The sequence below is a fragment of the Pieris brassicae genome, chromosome Z (assembly GCF_905147105.1).
Source record: "Pieris brassicae chromosome Z, ilPieBrab1.1, whole genome shotgun sequence".
In the NCBI taxonomy this organism is placed as follows: domain Eukaryota; kingdom Metazoa; phylum Arthropoda; class Insecta; order Lepidoptera; family Pieridae; genus Pieris; species Pieris brassicae.
Window position 1 is genome coordinate 7,529,063 of NC_059680.1, and position 19,888 is coordinate 7,548,950.

Here is a 19,888-nt window from a genome sequence, read left to right on the forward strand (position 1 = left end):
CATTCTCATTGTCTGAATATGACATAGGAATAATGTTAGGCTAATATTCTTTGGTAATATTTGAGTCTGTAATTTTCAATTAAAATATTATCGTATTTTTTATATCAATACATTTTTATTTACAAGGCTTATCATATTTATTTAAGATAAGAAAGACCCTTTAAAAATTATTATAAACATAATTTAATAATAGTTAATTAATAGACCATTAAAATAATTATTTTATTACGTAAATTTCATTCCTGTATTCGATATATTATATGTTTTTGTTTCAATAACTTTTTGCGTATTGACACTAACCACAAAATGGATTGGACCTACTGTAAAGAAATGTATGGACGACAAAAGAATATGTATGATGGACATATGACCGAAAAACTAGCGGGTAAAACCTGGATGAAACTTGCTTGAGACAAAGAGAAATTTAAAAATATGGAGGAGACTTTTACCCTAAAAGGATCCAAACAAATACAAATACTAGAACACTAACAAGACATATTTTAATTTTTAATACTTATACTAATAATGTAATCTAAACAATTAATTACCAAATGGATTAATTACTAAAGCTTTAATTATGAAAATAATTCTGAAAACTACAGTACTAATTCGGCTCTTCTTGTCACATTTTGTCTACGCTATAATAAGGCAAAACAAATGAAGATTGATAAAATAAAGACTATACCAATGAGAAAATTACGTTGGTTTCTGGGAATCATATCGCTTGGTACAAATAATTTAGTTTGTGTACGAAGAAATTAATGAATATTTCGAGGTAATAGAATTTTATCCCACGATACGCACTGAAGAGCATACTAGAATTGTTTATGTAATAATTATACACTGTACACAGTACTTGAGATTTCTGGTGCACTCGACATTCCTTAATGAGAGCATTACGCTGTTTAGTTTAATACAATTGCTTGTCAATTATGAAATAGGAATATATACATTTGTATACAATGACTAGCTCTTGTTTATTTATAAACTTTATTCAAATTATATTAAGCAACTAAAAGCTTATGCCTTTCTACAAAGTTTGTGTTAGTATTTGAAAATGAAGAACACAATGAGAAATGAAAAATATATTGTAAGCGCCTTGATTTATACTCATATTTCGAAAATAAAATTGTTAGAAATGTTGATATTTTATTACGATGAATAGTATAGATCAATCGGTTCTTTAATAGCTGTATTATATTGTACATATTTAAGCCTACGTCCTGCTTTATATATCAACGCAGTCGTAATGACAACGAATTGAAAATGTCTTCAATAAAATTAATCATTGTTCTAGCAAGTTTTATATTTGATTTTTAAACCAATAAATTTGATTGATTCTTTAAATAGTATATTTTATTGCGTAAGAATACGCAAGACTGCCATTTTCAATTAGGTCGGTTCCGCATTGTGATTGAAATCAATCCTATCTTAATCGACGATAAATTAATTTTATGTACCATTAAGATCCATTCAAATAGTATACCACCACCACTAGTTAGTAATGAGTAACGGCAATCTTTATTGAGTGTGACAGGAATGAATCTTCAACGTACGGTAAGAATAACCACTAAAGCTGCTTCTTTAGTTATTATTCTTACAAGAAGTACTGTGTCAATTAATGTAAGAAAAGTTTTACACGCTAAAGGAAAAAATAAACAGTTGATTAACAATAAAAACTGTGAATACAAATTATTTAGTTTTCAAAGAAAACAATTTCCATCAATAAACATAATATACGTGTGGTTAAGACCGTATTTAGTTTAGAGACCGTTTATCTAAAAGTCAGTGTCGCCTGGGATATAAAGTTCGATTTTCGGTCAAAATGGTTAATTAATTTGTAAATTGTTCTATATTCACTATGTATGTATATGTATATATATATATATTTCGATAGTTACAGTAAAAAAAGTGGTATTTAATTACGTACAGCCAAAATATTTTTTAAAGATGCTTGAAGGACAAAGCTTTTATTGTATAGTAGTCATAATTCAAATGTATGTATAATATAAATGGATTCATTATCCATACTGAACAAGTAAGACAGCAAACGAATCAAGTGAAATAATCTGTAACAAACGATTCAACCATTCACGTATAGATAGGCGGAGTTAGACTTGATTCTTGAAGCTAACATATATTACCTTCTCCACGAATGCACCACGTGATGAATTTGACGATCACCAATTTTATTTACTAATGTTAATTTTTAATTTACTTTAATTGAGTTAACTACTCACCATCTGGACATCCCTCTTCATCAGCTCCATCGTTGCAGTCTCTGTATTGGTCACAACGTTTTGCATTTGGGACGCAGCGGGTCTCATCACAACGCATTGCATTCTCTGGACAAGCTGTAGACAAAGGTGTCTTGTATAAGAGATTTAATTTTCATGGACTATATTTTTTGTCCTGTATTTATAAACAACTCTAAGTCACACATAGGTCTAAATGCAACAGTGAACTCATTTCAAATGCAACTATACAATTAAAATTTTGTGACACTAGCATCATATCAACTGAGCAGTAAGCTTAATTAATTGATTATTTGTTAATTATTCCACTGTTGTAGTTATGTAGCCATGAATATCGGGACTAGTATAACTGGCTTAAAAAGGTTTCCATTGACTTTTCGTTCCGTGTATTTTCCTATGTCTCTTCTATTCACCTATTACAGGTGTGTTTACAAACGTGGTACATACTTTCTGATGTTTCGTCCAAGCCTGGATAGTCCGTTGCAGTGTCTGTTGGTTGCAAATCAGGTGTGTCTCCCCTGTCTTTAAGTAAAAGAAACAAAAACAAAAATTAAAAACAAACGAAAATAGTACAGCCTACAAAGCCTTTTACTGAAACTGATAAACCTTTCTCTGGATATATAATCTATAGAATTGCAAGTTCTTTTGGTACAGTAACTGTACTATGCAAATATGTTTGTAAAGATACAATGAAATTACAGTTTACGAAATTTCAGGTACTGACTTCGCTTAGCCATAAATAGGTCTGTTTACCTGTTTGTATTTCTATATGTTTGTATTTTACTTCTTTGATAAAAACAAATAAAAAACTTAAAAAAAGAACAAAATAATACCTCCGTTGGGGGATTCTCCAACTTGATTTTTGTCTTTAGTAATTATAAAGTTATCATCATCATTCTCATTTTCATAAGGATCATTAACTTCGTTATTTTCGTCTCTGGGTTTACCATCTGAAGATATAAGCACATCTTCCCTTTCATTAGCATTGTATGGGCCTGGCGTATTTTCATTTACTTCTGGATTAGGATAATCGTCATCGGGACTTTCAGGTCCAAACTGATCATCATTTTTGTTGTCATCTGGGTCTTCCGGATCATATCGATCCTGTTCTTGGTTGTTGTTATCTTCTTGCATAAAAAAATAAGTTCAAATAAACAAAATTATACATATAACTAAAATACTGATTTATATATAAATTAGGATAGGATATAATTATAAAGCTGTGTTAAGCATTTCTGAATACGAAAATGAATATTAAAATTCATGTAATACGTGGGGGTATAATCACAAAAAAATAGTATATGATGACATAGTTAGTTAAGATAAAAATGGTAAAGCAAACGTTATACACGTAATCAGAAAATCTAAATTACCATTTTCTAGCTTAATTTATACTTAATATTACTCAGATGCGATTTCACATGAAAATGAACGAGTTATGAAACGGAAGCACATAGAAGTTTTTGTCCAATGACTTGTCTGTACAAGGGACACTGTCTGGTTTTTATCTACCCACTGAATTAAATTCAGAAGCCGTAAGATATATAAACTAGATTGATTTTTGTTTAATTTATCGTTTTGTGTGATAATTAATGTATTTTTACCTTTCATGTCAATCACCAAATTTTCACTATTCAAAGCTCATTTACAATACGTTTATATATATTTTGTAATATACATACGTAAATACCACATACATTAAAAAAATGCTACAGAATAAATACATTTATAAGAAAAAAACAGATATAATTTTGAAAAAAATTTGGAAAATATCAGAATACCATAAGGACAGCCAATTTCATCTGAATTATCGGCACAGTCTCTGTTTCCATCGCATCTTGCTGTTCCCGGTACACATCTACCGTCTGAGCAAGTCAACTGATCCACGGAGCATGAATCAAGGGGCGTACTATATGCTAAGGAATGGAAAATGGCCAATTGTAGATTCTGTAGTGCGCATTTTTTTTGGGAAAATTTGCAATTCTGTGAGATTTATTAACATTTTCAATTTGATACTACACAATTAAAACTATAGTAAAAAATAAATAACTTTGATAACCATATTCGTTGTATTGTACTTTTTCAACCGGCAACATCTAAAATATTTACAATCGCTCCATTTTTGATGTTTCATTATAAACCTTCTCTCCAAAAACACTAACACCATAGTGAAGGTGACATATTTGACATACTCATCTAATTAATGAATGAATGTCTTACTGAAGTTTAATACTTTTTTAATAAGACCAAACCTGGATCAATGACAATAGCACTAAAGTCTTCATCGCTGACAACGACATCACCAAGTTTCATCTTCTTTTGGATATGGTCTTGAAGAATTTCAGCAATCTTCTCGGTGTCATCGTAGCCTGTGGTGACAATCTCAATTGTCACTTTACAGGAGAATTCATCCGTTGCTCTGGATCTGTAATACGTTAATATCGTGAATAAACCACATATATTTTTTCATTTACATATGTATGTATTATTAGTGTGTGTACGTACTACTTTAATATATTAGAATGTATTAAATTATTTATTAAGTAGTTCTTTTAAGAGCTGTACACAAGTCAGCAAGACAAGTGACGAGACAGTAGTCTCTCATTGGCTACTAATTTCTAATATTTCTAAATACGTTTATTTATGTATTTTTCTTTAAGCATAAGTTTTTATAAAATACAGATCCTTGCTTATGATTTATTAATCCAAACAATAATGAAATAAATGCTAAATATAAATAATCACTACAAAATATATTTAAAAGTTATCATTTCTTGTATTATACACTAATTATTATAAGATTTGGTGGTTGGATTTTTGTGTAATACATCAAATACTTACTGAATCCTAACTAAACTTGCTCTATGGGTCCCAGGTAAGTCTCTAAACACAGCATTAACGGCCTCAGCTAAAGACTTCGAGAAGTTTTGGAATTCCAACGAATCTCTGTTCGAGTAATTCGTTTGATAAGGCTCCCTTACCACAAATGTTACTCGTAGAGTTTCTGAAATATATTAGCTTTTCTAGAGCACAAAAATATTCTTTCTACACATATCTACATTATACAGACATAGTTTTAACTAAAACTTTCTGTTCCCAACTCGGATATTGGATATCAGTAGAGTAAATTGTGAAGAACCCTTGCAAAAAAATCTATTACGCATAAACTTGTTAGTCTATGCACCATTGGGGATTGGATTTATAAAAACTTTGTATATACATTTTTATATTCTTGTACATATTTAACTAAACTCATTAAATGAAGTTTTGTGGCTGAACCAGTCCGTGGTCCTGTAGTAGAATGAAGTAAGGCCTGCCATTGGTGATATTTTAAATGTAATTCAATATAATTTTTCATACTTTTCCAGGATAGTATAAGAAAGCCTGAATAGTAATTAAGTTATAGTTTTTCATGGTTAATAACCCTATAAGTATAGAGGTCTTGGCCGCGCATTCCGTTTTAATTTTCACGGACAAGTACACCTACTATCTGTCATCTGTGCCTGAGACATGTCGTAGGTTTTGGGGTTTTATGGGAGTATACTGTACACATAGAAAGGAAATCCATTGGTACTCGTGATTCGAACGCACGACGTCAGGTGTGGGAGTCGGACGCTTATACGTGGGTAACACTGAAAATGTTTAGAACTGCCCAGTTAGAAACATTGCTAATGAAAACATTTTTGATTTTCAATTTAAGAACTCTCTTTATTAGAAAATTTTCGGTCAATTATTAGGACTTCGTTGTGGGCTTACTCAACAACAGAGCTATGATAGGTCACTATTTACAATTGATTTAACGAGTTTAAGCGTGGACGTAGCAATCTCAATGATGATCCGCGTGAGTGACGTCCTCTAACAGCGACTACTGAATATAACATCAGTGTTGTGCGCGGCATGATAGAGGAGGATAAGAGAGTGATCTATTAGCAGATACGGGAAAGCCTAGGCATTACTATGAGTCAAGTTCAAAAAATATTACACGAACATTTAGGCGGCAGAAAGCTTTGTACAAGATGGATTCCCCATACTTTACCTGACGACCAGAAACACCTTCGCATGAACTGGTGTCGCCAAACGTTAGATAAGTTCAACGACGGTGACTCAAATGCTGTATTTGACATCGTCATAGGTGATGAAAGCTGGATAAATTGCTACGAACCCGAAACCAAAAGACAATCAGCTCAGTGGGTGTTGCCTTTTGAGGATCGGCCAACTAAGAAAGAAAGAAGTCAAGGAAAAAAGATGATTGCCTCATTCTTTGGTCGGAAAGGTCATTTCGCGACAGTTGTGCTAGAAGATGGAAGGACAGTTACTGCAGACTGGTATGTCAATCGCTGTTTGCGTGACGTAGATTACTTCGAAAAACAATAAAATTATTGGCAACTTACTCCATTTTTTTATTTTATATTATTGCTTTTAACTTTAGATTTATTAGCTTTAAATAAATAAATTTAATGTATTATTATTATTAAGGTAACATAAATGTACAATATTTTACTTATTCAATATAATTTAGTAGATTTTCAATATAGTTAAATGCTATTCCAGACCGTGATTACACTTTTATGCTGAAATTATTAAGCGTTTGAATTTTCTTATTATTTGTTTTTATTTTACTATAATGGTGCTAGAAATTAAGTGATAATACATTTTCTTAATATTTTTGTTTAATTTTAACCCTTATTAAAATAAATTAAACTATGCAAATTAAATTCACCAATTCACAATAATTCACAATTCTGTGTGTGACGTGTTTGATTTACCCGAAACACATGAAGACACAACACAAGGTAGAATACAACAATGTCAAGTATCAAGGTAATATAATATAATGCTTACTTTCTTTTGGTTCAGGTTCTGTTCGATCGGGAACTCCAGATCCCCCATCGACCTCGTTTTCCACATCTTCGTACTTATTTCTGAAATTGATTTTTAACTTATTTGAAAAAGAATTAAAATTTTCTGTAATATTTACTATCCAGTCTCATTGCATTGTTTCAATACAAATATATAACCTGCGACGAAAACGGACATCAGATCAGTACAACGTAAAGATTCGTGATATGTTTAAATTACACCAATTCGACTTCCTTCAAGAAAAGAGCGTACCAAGTCTTATAAGTCCGTCAATGCACTTGCAAGCCTTCTGGCAATGTGTCCATGGGCGGCGGCGGTATCACTTAACATTAGATGAGCGTCCTGCCCGTCTGCCTCCTATTACATAAGAAAAAAAAATGTTCATATTATTCAGCAATGTGTGCTGGTTTTAAATAAATAATTGTTTGTGCCAGCCTTCCGTAACTTATATGGTCTGTATTTTAGGCTATGTGTAGACGTAATGTTATAAATAGCTGGCAGTGCTTCCACTTCAATAGATCCCTAATGATTTTTTTCTATTAATCTAATTGCATCTTGATGTAGTTGACAAATTTATTTGAACATTTGAAATAGATCTGAACTAGAAACTGATCAGTATAATGTAAAATTTTAGTTTAATTCATAAATAATATTACCCAATATCTTCATCGTCTTCGGTGACGCTCTCATTGGCCTCAGCTGGTGGAGGCGTCGTTGTTGAGAAAAATGCTGGAATGTTATTAGAATTATGTTATTGCAATAATTACTTAGCGAACACCAACTTGTTGATGCTTGCATTAATTACACGAGCTATGAAAGTGTTCAATTTACTTTCATGTATTTTCACGGATTTATACGTCCCCTTATGGTTATGTTATGGCGTTCACGATTTCTAAATATTTATTAGTGAGGATAAAGTCCTCTGAACTGAAAATGAGTGTTATGAATACATGTATTCAAAAAACTCGAAGTAATAACACAACCAAACGCCTTAACACAGATATGAATAACTATGAAGTTTTGCAAAAGCTCATCAGCTACAACTGCACAAGTCACGCTTATCGTTTTTATACCTTAATGCTAAGAGTATCCGAGTAAAAGGCAAATTTGATGAATTCCAATGCATTTTAAAGACAATTTCTAAAACTGTTCATATCGTACTCATACCAAACTACTGTGTAAGGAAATGCAAACAAGTAAAAAAAAGATACTTAATCTACCTCAAAAAGATTGGATAAGTGGAGAAGTTATTAGTGCAATTAATTTTAGAAACCAACTATGGGCTGCACTGAAAAAAGATCCTAAAATATAGCTGTTCAAGAACAATGTACTACTGCAAGAGACACGGTCAAAAGAAAAATAAAAGAAACTAAAGATACTTACTTCTTCAACGAATTTGTTAAACACGCTAAAAACCCCAAAAAAATTGGACTAAAAAATAAATTGGCTAGTAACAAATTAAACAAAGATTGCACACCTTCAAAACTTATAATAGACACAAAAGAACAACAGAAGAAACTCAAGGAAACCGATATTTGTGCAGCTTTTGATACATAGTTTGCAACTATAGGGCTAAAACTAGCTAATGAAATACCAACACAATTTCACACTAATTTTACACTAGCCCCTCCTCAAAGTCTTAACGCTGACATATCTAACTTTAATCCATTCTCATCACTTGAAATCACCAATTTAATAAAAATACTAGAAACAAATTGTAGTACTGGAATAGATGGAATCAACACTAAAACCATAAATTAATGTATTATCAATTATATCTCTCGATCTGCTTTAATAAACTGCTGCATAAAGGCCCTAAAACTGACCCCGGTAATTACAGACCAGATTTAATGTATAATTCTTTAGTCAAGCCCCATTTTATATATTTAATTGAAATATGGGGTACAGCATACAAAAAAATAATTACTACAAACTTACAAGCACTACAAAATAAATTAATAAAAGCACTATTCAGATATATTTTTTAACACGGACTTTTAAAATTTACCAAGAAACCAAAATTATGCCGATTAAACAATTATATGTTTATAGCACCTGTATCTTAATTTAAAAAAAATAACTCTTTCCATAATAGCTTATCATTAAAAAAAATCAAACACACAACACAACACGCAACACTCGTCGAGCGAGTTTGCATATCTTGCCGAAGCAGCGCACAAATTATTTGAAGAGGTCAATTAGGTATGAGGGTGTGCAACTATTTAATCAATTACCATCTAAAATTCGCAATATTAGCGCGTTTAACAAATTCAAAAGGGCAGTAAAAATACATGTCAGAGTGAATCTACTAGACTGAAATTTGGACGTGTATCTCGCTCGTATATACATAATGATTCTCATGTAAATAAAATATAATTTTGTAATGAGAAATAAAGTTCTTTAAACATATATAGTTGTCGTGATTGCCACCATAATAATGGACGTCAAAATAGGTACCAAGAATGGACTCTCGAAATAAAAATAACTAACAAGAAAACAGCATAAGTAGATTTTTTATTACATAAATAGATTGTTAAAGGCCTGGAATTATGTATATTTATATGTATCAATAAATAAAATATACTTACAAAAGAAATTTAATTGTCGTTTTAGCCTCTCTAGATGTTTACCGATGCCTAGGTCTCCGGTATCCACTTCTAAGAACTCATTTGAAGCTTCATTTTCCCCTTCCCAATAGATATCCTCTGCCTTTGACACCTGAAATTATAAAATTTACAATTTAGAATAGGTTGTGATATAATTGGAATATTCTTCAATTAATCTATTACTGCTATTCCAACTATTCTTTGAACATTGGTTTTATATAAATTATTTAACTTTGACAAGATGGTTCCGAGATTCCAGCAAATTTAGTTGGAGTTAGGAATGACCCCTACTTGGGTACAAAATAAGATTCTTAAAATTCTATGGCATGACATAAGCTATGGCAGGAAGACGGAGCGACAGACTTATATAATAACATAGATTTATTATCCCGTCAATTCAATTTCTTTCCAGGTAACTGTGTGATCAAGTATCAACAAAGTATCATATATCAACGTATATTTATGATAAAATAGAAAAGAAGTTTTATTGTTAGGTTTGCTTAAGGTGGATATTAACTTTCCGGCATTAATTCCACTGTCTTTCATATATAGCACAACGATATGGGATGCCGATACAAAAGTCCTTTCGTCCCTTTAAAGACTAGGAAATACTATATAAATCACATTTTTAATAAGCAATGTTAGAGTTTTTACTCCAAAGGGCCTTTATCGTTATCGTATTTATAACGAAGATTTCATACGTAAAACTGTTTCAACATGGGGTGGAATAAAGTTCCATTCAGTTTTTCCTGTTTAACCTCAGTATATACATGCTATATAATTACAAGGTAGATATTTTGGGATGTCTCCAAGAATAGGTAAGTACAAGAGAGTGTTAGGATTGGCCGGCGCGCGCTTGCCCCGCCCAAGTAACGATTTGGATTTGACAACCGCCCGGTGGCAAAATAATACTACGGTCACCAAATCCCAATCACATAACATTCCTAATCCTCTACTTATACCACAGTATATATAAGAAATTGAAGGATTTACAATTAGATATATTTAACTTCCTTATATGCATTCTTTTCTCCCATTTCCCTTAGCTTATTTAAGCGAAGATATATTTGCAGTCGTTATATCTCATGGGCGGTAACCAGAAAGCACAGAGCAGGTTAAATAAAAGTATACCCTCATAATATGTTACTACTTTTATCCAAAAAGACTAAGTCATATTATTCAACTTGAGTTACATACAGCGCTATTACTGCAAAAAGATTTGAGAGAAGAGAGAGTTGAGAGAGAAATAGTTTGAGTCGGTTTAAATTGGTATAAGCAATAATATTTCTACACGTAAGCACTAGTCGCCACTTTATAAAAAAATCAAAGACAAATCAGACAAGAGTAAAACTTTTAACTTCGCGACAGAAATATATACATCAAAAAATAGGGGAGGGAGAAGTGAATCTTCTTTATCGGCGTTGTAAAAAAATGTACCGTCACATTTTTCGGTTACGCGTCACATTATTCAGTTACGCGTCACATTTTTCAGATATGCGCCATCTTATTTTTATCTCTACCACGGTTGATTTGAAGAGATTCGAAGCCATTAATAACAAAAATATATAATAATGATAACAATGATAGTAATAATTCTATTACAATTAATGAAGTTCTGTTATAATCTTATAGGTTGTATTATTGTATTATTTGTATTCTTGTCTATGATATAAAAGCCTTTTGTTAAACTTTATCTAATCAAGTTCTGTAAAGTTGCATATAGTAGATCATTTTTCGAACAATAAGGTCATAAAGAAGTTTTCACTTCTTACGTGTGTATACTAGTACACGCGCACATTTTTATTTATGTAGGAATAGGTATTCTGTGCGTTGTCGTCTTGGCTTATGCCTGTAGCGATTACTCAGGCTACAATGTGATGATAACCTGAATCACACTAAGTGTTGACCTCTCGAAGGACTTTCCGGACCTTCGGGCCAGCAGTGCTTTGAGTGATCAAGAGTCCTCTTTTTAGTTTGGAGCAACTGCACATCACTCATCCATATTCAAAAAAGTTTTCTGAGTAAAATTAATTGTTATTAACATTGACCTATTAAAATGTAAATTGAATACTCGGTGGGTTTTAATTTATTTATTAAATTCGTGTCCACCTTATTGTCGTCTAACACATATATAACAAAAAATATACTAACAAACTAAATTACGTAAATCTATTTTAATAAACTTAGAATACAGGAAATCCATAACAATTGCACTCTTATAAATTGTCATTAATCAAAATACGTTCGCGATTCTCAAATAAATAGCTTTGTAAGCCGCAATTAGGGGGAGGGAGCCAACTTCATCGAGAAATCCCCAGCAATTTTATATAGTCCGACATGATCCGTAGACGAGTGTGGAAAACGCGACTTGCAAACTAATAGCGAGCCTCAGTCATATAGCTTGTACCACTTGTTTTTAAGTATTTATTTGAGTGGTTATAATACGAATGTATTATGCAATTAAAATGATTTAGTTTTTATGAAACGGGGGTTAATTTACAATGTGAACATCAATTAGCGTGCAGTATTATTGTGCCTTAACCCCGTGTACTAATGGACCCCAGCATGTCTAAAATCAAAAAAAAAACAATTCGAATGGGATAGGATTCCCATGGCTATAAAGAAAATTTGTCAAGGTCTTACTGAATTCTCAGGCTATGTCTAACAGAGTTCTACGTGAACATATATTTGTTATTTCATAAGATAGTTTTAAACACAAAAAACATCATACCACAGGTCCACAAACAATGCATATTAAAACAGGATCCTTAAGACGATCGATAATAAGCATTGCATCGCGAATAATCCACTTGTTTACAGGAGTTTTCATGAAAACATCGAGGCTTAACGTTGCTTTCGATTTTTTTTTATTTAAATAAACGTACTAATATAAACTGTAAACGTGATAATAATGTAAAACAAAATGACTTTTTTGTAAGCAATTTAAGGCTTATTGTAAGTATAATGAGGGGTTAATATGTTTGTGTGTTTCTGTTACTATATTATCTATAAAAAGATTCATCCGAATATAACTAGTCTGGCTCTAAATACTGTTACATAACAACTTTCTCTTTTTTTTACTTTTTATTTATTTTGAATTTGGAATACGTATATTATTTTTAAAACTACTTTCGATTTGCGCCATTTCACATTTTTTTGTGTTCATTACCAAATTACAATATGGAGTGATCGCCTTGCCCAAAGGGGTCTGGAATGGAGCGGTCGGTCATATTCCAGACACTTCCAGCTATCAGCCGTATGTTCGTATATCGTATTATCAACAGATACAACAATACTTCGTCTGTCGAAGGCCAGAAAAGATCGGGGCACGGACTAGGACGGGGAATAGGACTCTGCCGCGTATTATAAAGCAAACCTGAAGCTCGGTGATTAGCGTCGGCATACAGGACATACCCTAAATTAATCTTTACAATTAAAGAGAGTGGACTGATTAAAAAGAAGTGAAGTGAAACGTGATAAGCAGAGAAATGTTATTTTTACCGATGTAAAAAATTTACTCACACACAAATTCACTACTGAAGAACACTACAATAAGCAAATAAAAAAAGTGTACGCTCATATTTCTAAAGAAGCTGCTGAACTGTCGAAAAGGTACAACGTAGTCATCATCCTACGTCAGTGATGGTTTGGTGGGGCGTGTCTCATTAAGTTGTCACAAACTACATTTTTGTGAAAAAGTAGTGAAAACTTCAGCCAAAGTGTATGAAGATACAGTCTTGTATCATGTTGTGAAACCTCTCAACAACACACTTTTTGCAGGTGCAGGATTCTGCAACTGGTCACATGGCACGAACTACCCAAGTCTGGCTTGAAACCAACGTTCCGGACTTTATAACAGCGGAAGACTGGCCCTCATGTAGCCGAGACCTCAACCCTTTAGACTTCAAATTATGTCAGTTTTAGAGGATATGGCCTGCTCTACCCGGCGACATGGAGTCTCTTAAAAAATTTGGTAGCAGTGGGAGTAAAAAGTGCGTAGAAAGAGTGCGTAAATGCATAGATTTGTGGCCAAGCATATTAAGGCCTGTATAAAAGCCAAATGTGACAATTTCTTTCCAGTATTTAATAAATATATAGGTATAAATTTTAATAATATTACATCATTTGATAAAAAAAATCATTTTCATTTGTAACAGAACTTATGGCTGGACTAGTTATACTATTCTTTTCATAAAGACTAGTTCAAATAGTGCAATTATACTAAATTAGTGTATACAAAACGGAGTTGACGTATATAAATAAACAATTGAATAATCTTCTGGTGCATTCTAAATATATTTAAAGCAACATCACCAATAGAAATGGTTAAGCATTATTTGCATAAGGTCGTAAACCTACAAACGTGTTGATTGCGACACACTTATTAAGCCAATCATACAAATTGATGTACACAAATATTAAATTTGGAGACATAAAGCCAATTGTAAATGGACACTGTAGAATTCGGTCAAGTACAATTTAAGCTCATCAAGACTTGTGAGGATACTATAAATAAAAATCGCGGCTTAATTGTTCTCTTTATGAGAAATAAGAACTGCGATATTCTCAAATTTCGCGCCGGCGCCGGCCGATTATTTCTACTCAGCAAATCATATACATCTATGAATTGTAATTCATTCACATTCGTTCATTCGGTATTAGGTAAGTCATTTAATTAACCTTGAGCGGGAGCAAATCTCACCGCCCTATGCTTCCTTAAATCTGTCTATAATCTGTCACCGCTGTCATACACCGGTGTATGTATGTATTTATCGGTGTGCTGGCATACGGCGAGCGACATCCCTTGAAGTCGTAGGTTCGATCCCTGGGCACCAAAGGACTTTCTGTCTATGTGCGCATTTAACATTCACTCGAACACTGAAGGAAAACATCGTAATTAAACCGGCTACACTATATAATAGCAAAAAACTTTGAAAAAAAATAAAAATTAAAAATATAGAAATTTTTCACTAGAAAAAGTACCAATAAAACTATTGCAATCCCTGAAATGTTATTGTGTTATTGTTAACTTTCTTTTTTAAATATATAGTGGTCATACGTGGTACCCTTTAAACTCGAAAACTGCCTTTAAAACTCGTAATTACTTATTTAAGTAGTGAACTCGTCAGTATTTATTACTAAAAGAAAATTGTGTTCACTCCAATAGTCGGCGATAGAGTTACGTATTTATTAAATTAAACGTCTACCATAGAATAATGTATTGTTGCTTTATGGTTTTCTTGCTCTATATAAAATACAAACTAGATAAAAAAATATCTAAATAATATTTAAAAAAACAAACACGTACTATCTAATTGCTATTAAATGACGTGTTAAACGTGGTTCGAATGTTCACAATACAAAATTGTTTTAAGTACCATAAAAATGTAAAGTATGTAAATGTAAATGTGTATTTATTTATTACCATACTATGTATAATATATAACATTGTTCTCTCTCTCTCATCTCAGAACCAAAACCAGATGGCTCAAATACAGACATGGGTATTCCACTGATAATTTTTCTCTAAAATCAAGTAGGTGCGACGTCCGTACTTTCCGACACCAAATAATTTTAGTTTCGCCGGTAACATCTACCCAGAACTTGCAGCACGCGTGTGCGTTATCAAGTCAACGACCTTTATATTATTTATTTCTTCTGATTTTTTCTGCTATCCAATGTCGCAAGTTGATAAAGCAGAGCAAATTCTTAATGAAGCAATTACAGACGAGACGGCAAAGTTTAGAATATTTTCTAGATGTTTGTAGCAAATTGTAGAAACATGTATCGTTATTTAGAACGTTGCCTAAACAGTTCTAGTTAAATTTAGAGTTTATTGCTTCCTAACGCTGTACTAAAATAGGGAAGGACACAATACTGTTTTATGACAAAGATTTTACGTAAAAACGTAAATCGGATCTTGAATGTACTTCTACGTTGCAAACGCACTGATTGAGATGGAAAGTTTTGGTTTTGAACTCATTTCTCATAGTCGGGAATTCTTCAGCGTTCACGTACTCTTCAAATATCTTCAGATTGTTTATACTCAACCCACAGCTTACTAAACAAAATAAATTTGACCTAATTATAGTGAGTATGTGTATGGTACTGCATATTATGCAAAACGTAAAATAAAATGTAACATAAAATATAAAATATGTACTTACATACACATGAAATAAAAACTTTAAAAATTAATGTTATTTATAATGAATTTTTATGTCTTTGACTGTTGTGATAATTGACAGAATATGAGTTAATTTTATACGTATATTAATTTAATATACGTATAAAATATTTTGCACAGTTTCTTGCAGTAAACACGTATATTTGAGTGTTATTATTATGTGTCACGTGCCGACCTTTTAAACCCCGAAAGTAAGTACTGAATTGAGTAGATGCTGAATACAGTGGCTTTTAATAATATTGATCACTAAAACACTAATTTATTCTTAAAATCACAGAAATACAAACAAAAATTTTCAACAACCGTCTGTTACAGTTTGAAAAGAAATATTTTTCTAATAAATCTTTGAGGACTTACATACGACGTAGGCAACTGACAACTTAAACTGTTGTAAAAGTTACATACGGAGTGAATATAAGGATTTTCGCCCACCTGGCTTAAGACTTCCGCCCAGTAAATATGTAACATTATTCGCCTAGTTATACTAAAAAGGTATGTTCACTATCTAAATCTGATAAATGCTACTTTCATCCTGATCTTCAGTGATTTGTATTCAAGTATTCGACTAACGATAATTTTAATTAAGTTGATGGCTGTAGATGACATTACAAACAACGTTATAGCAGCAACATACAATAGACGGACTGAATGGAATTAAGCTTTTCTACACTAAAACATGCTTCATGTAATACGACAAAAGTATATACAGATTAACACTTGATGCTGGATGATAATAAATTGCTTAGACGTGTTTATTCGGAAGCTAATAAATCGCAGTAGTAATATGTCTGTATGTGCATGAATCTTCAACTACACATACACGGAACACGACGTAAATAAATATTAGAACAGATAATACAAAAACCAAGTAACCTGCATTAAACTTTTCTACTCGTCTGAAATATCTTGGAACAGGGCAACTGCGTATGAACCTCTCCATCTTACAAAAATATAAATTTGACATTTAACTTATTCAAAGGAATCTTCTGCGCTAGATTTTCCTTCAGTCGCGTTGCTACCAGGAGAGGTGTATAAATATAAACTCCTATATTTACAGGATTGACGCACTTTCGGGATCAATGTTTACTACAAGACCTCTTTCGTGGATAAGCGTCACGTCAAATTTTATCTCGATAAACACAAAATATACAGTGATTTATTTCCTATTTCCTCATATTGTCGTTTAAATATAACAAAGGCATCCTAGAAGAATAATAGAAAAAATAAAATATTGAGTATTAAAACACCCTCTGCTACGCGTTCACGCACATACGTACGCACTGAAACATCAGTAGGTATATTTTACATTTAGAGTTGTTTTGTTTATATAAGCTGTTGGCTATCTAATAAATAAATTCTGGTCAAATGTACATAGTTATCAATTAATACAATTTCATTTATTTATTTATTAACGTTTTGTTGCATAAATAGTACATATTCAATCTGATAACATAAATTATTAAGGAGGCAACGTCATTATCGCTAACAAGCGATTTATACAAGGAAACTCTAGTAAGGAAAAATAAATACTTAGGGCAAAGAGCAAATAGTGCACTAAAAAAGTAATAAAAATAAAATCACAGACTTCTACAATTACACAACGAACATATAAAATAAAATCTAATCTTAAGAGTCAATATCACAATGAATTTTAGGGTCTAAAATTAATTTTTATTAGAAAAGTCACGATATACGATATCCTTTCCATCTATTCATGGAAAGGATATCATATATCATATATTTACATATTACTATAACACACAAGCTGTTTTATTTGGCCGCTACATAACGTGTCTCTTGCACTAATGAAATAAACATAAGCGTACTTTGAAATTTCTTTTTAAACTTTTATGTAAGATAAATGCCAAATAAGAGATGAACAGTGTTGGCTTAGTGGCTTCAGCATGCGATTTTCATCCCTGAAGTCGTAGGACTGATCCCCGGCTGTGCGCCAATAAACTTTTTTGCTACCGTAAAACTGCTCGAACAGTGAAAGAAAACATCGTCAGGAATCCGGCTTGCCTTAGACCCGAAAAGTCATCGGCGTAATTAAGGCACAGAAGGGTGATCATCTACTTGCCTATCACTTTAAAAAATATCATTAAACAGATAGAAATCTGAGGTTCAGACCTAAACAGGTTGTAGCGATACTGATATAAGAGATAGAACACATATTGTTTCTAGTAATTAACAAAAACAACCATTAAAAGTTTCCACTTTCGTTATGTGTCAAAAGTTACACAACTAACAGGCGAAAATGCATCATATTGGATATATTGCTTAGGTTAAATTTGAGTAAAATGAAAGCCCAAGGGTTGGATTACCTCATTAATACCTACTTTAATGAAGGCGAGGCTCTAATTGTTTTCTCAATTAGACAGCGACTAGGAGATTTTATACCTAAGAATGAAAATTAATGTTCCATAAAGATTCATTATCATTCGAAATTCAAAAAATGTAAACGTGAGTGTAAATTTTATATTTTTTAACCATGGAAAAGCTTTCAGTTTAGTAAATTAATAAGAAATTACTTCTTCTTTTTATAGTGCTTATCTCCTTGCGAAGGTAGGCGTTCATTATGGCTAGTTTCATTTTGGATGCCGCGCTTCTAAACAATGAATTAGTGCTTTGACCAAACCATTGTCTAAGGTTTTTCAACCAAGATGTCCTGATCGTATGTTCGGAGCTCGTATTTTTTGGTGTTACGTAAAACGTGTCCGAAAAACTCAAGTTTCCTTTTCTTAATCAAAGTCAAAAGTCAAAATCATTTATTAATTTATGTAACACAATGTCCACTTATGAACGCCAGTAAAGAAATACATATTAAATGCTCTAGCATTGTTTCCAATTTTACATTTAGTGCCAGTTCTCAAATCAAGGTCGTAGATCGGACGAGAAGAACTGGCAAAAAAGTCTCTGGCAAGCCATCGGCCCACTCGACATATTTTAGAGAGAGAGACAACCCAACGCATGGTCGCTGCCACAAGCAATGACATTTAAGCGAGCATGAAGATCCTCGAAATGTGAACTTAACTACATAAGAAAACAATAATACTAATTATACTGAAAGAACAGAAAAATACCACATGGATCACGGTTTGCTCCCACTTTACATTAAAACGGTCGTGGATTTTGACGATCGCCCCCGAAACTGGAAATGCAGCTTCCAGTTTCAAAAGAAATTACTACTAAAAGTATTTTTTTAGTCAAGTAGTAAAAATATTGCGAGTTAAATTAAATATTCGCGAAATACGACGAGGTATAGTAATTAACTTAAATAAACGAGGTTAGGTATTGAAATTACTAACTTTTTGTTATTGGTAATTGCCATAACACATCAAATTAGAATCATTACAGACAACGCTCAAGGCTGATTACATAATTAGCTATTAATAACCCATAATCGCCGAATATTTTTTCGACATAAATAAAGATCGAAAATGACACACAGGTTATATTCTGCGCATTAGTGATTTTATTATTACTTAAAACACTTCTTAATTATAATAATTACAGATAAATCCCTTCTTCTAATATTTGAGTAATACTATAAGATAATATATTGAGCAGCGTTGGCCTAGTGGATTCAGCGACTCTGATCCCTAAGACTGACTTCCTGACCGACATTTCTTCCGACCAATGGACTTTCTGTCTATGTGCGCTTAACATTCGCTCGAACGCTGAAGAAAAACTTCGTTAGGAATCCTGAGCCGTAGACTCAGAAAGTCCACGGCGTGTGACAGGCACAGGAGACAGATACAAAAATCTGAGGCCCAGACCAGAAAAAGATTGTAGTGCCTGGTAAATATTATAAATATTAAGTAAAAAATAAAAGACATACATTAGTCAAACGCAGTCTGTGTATTAAAATTACCAAAACTGTAATACAGCAAGACACTGAATTCCTTATAACAATAAAGTATACAGTATGGAGTAATGACATTTCTGAGCGGCTACAAAAGTAAGGGTGAACGTGTAAA

At 32.4% G+C, this 19,888-nt stretch overlaps 1 protein-coding gene across 12 annotated transcripts in view; it reads right to left on the reverse strand.

Moving 5' to 3' along the window:
• The window catches only part of LOC123718911 (basement membrane-specific heparan sulfate proteoglycan core protein), a 114,076-nt gene that overhangs the window by 73,513 nt on the left and 20,675 nt on the right, over positions 1–19,888 (reverse strand). For 9 of the 12 annotated variants that reach the window (XM_045675910.1, XM_045675902.1, XM_045675901.1 and 6 more), the window contains exons 2-10: positions 9,704–9,833; positions 7,772–7,844; positions 7,098–7,177; positions 5,097–5,259; positions 4,508–4,680; positions 4,037–4,171; positions 3,089–3,382; positions 2,703–2,777; positions 2,241–2,354 (exon numbers count right to left, since the gene is read on the reverse strand). In XM_045675910.1, the coding sequence (XP_045531866.1) occupies positions 2,241–2,354; positions 2,703–2,777; positions 3,089–3,382; positions 4,037–4,171; positions 4,508–4,680; positions 5,097–5,259; positions 7,098–7,177; positions 7,772–7,844; positions 9,704–9,833 (1,237 nt within the window). The remainder of the gene's footprint in view (positions 1–2,240; positions 2,355–2,702; positions 2,778–3,088; positions 3,383–4,036; positions 4,172–4,507; positions 4,681–5,096; positions 5,260–7,097; positions 7,178–7,771; positions 7,845–9,703; positions 9,834–19,888) is intronic. The other 3 variants (XM_045675898.1, XM_045675905.1, XM_045675903.1) reach the window with 3 other exon arrangements.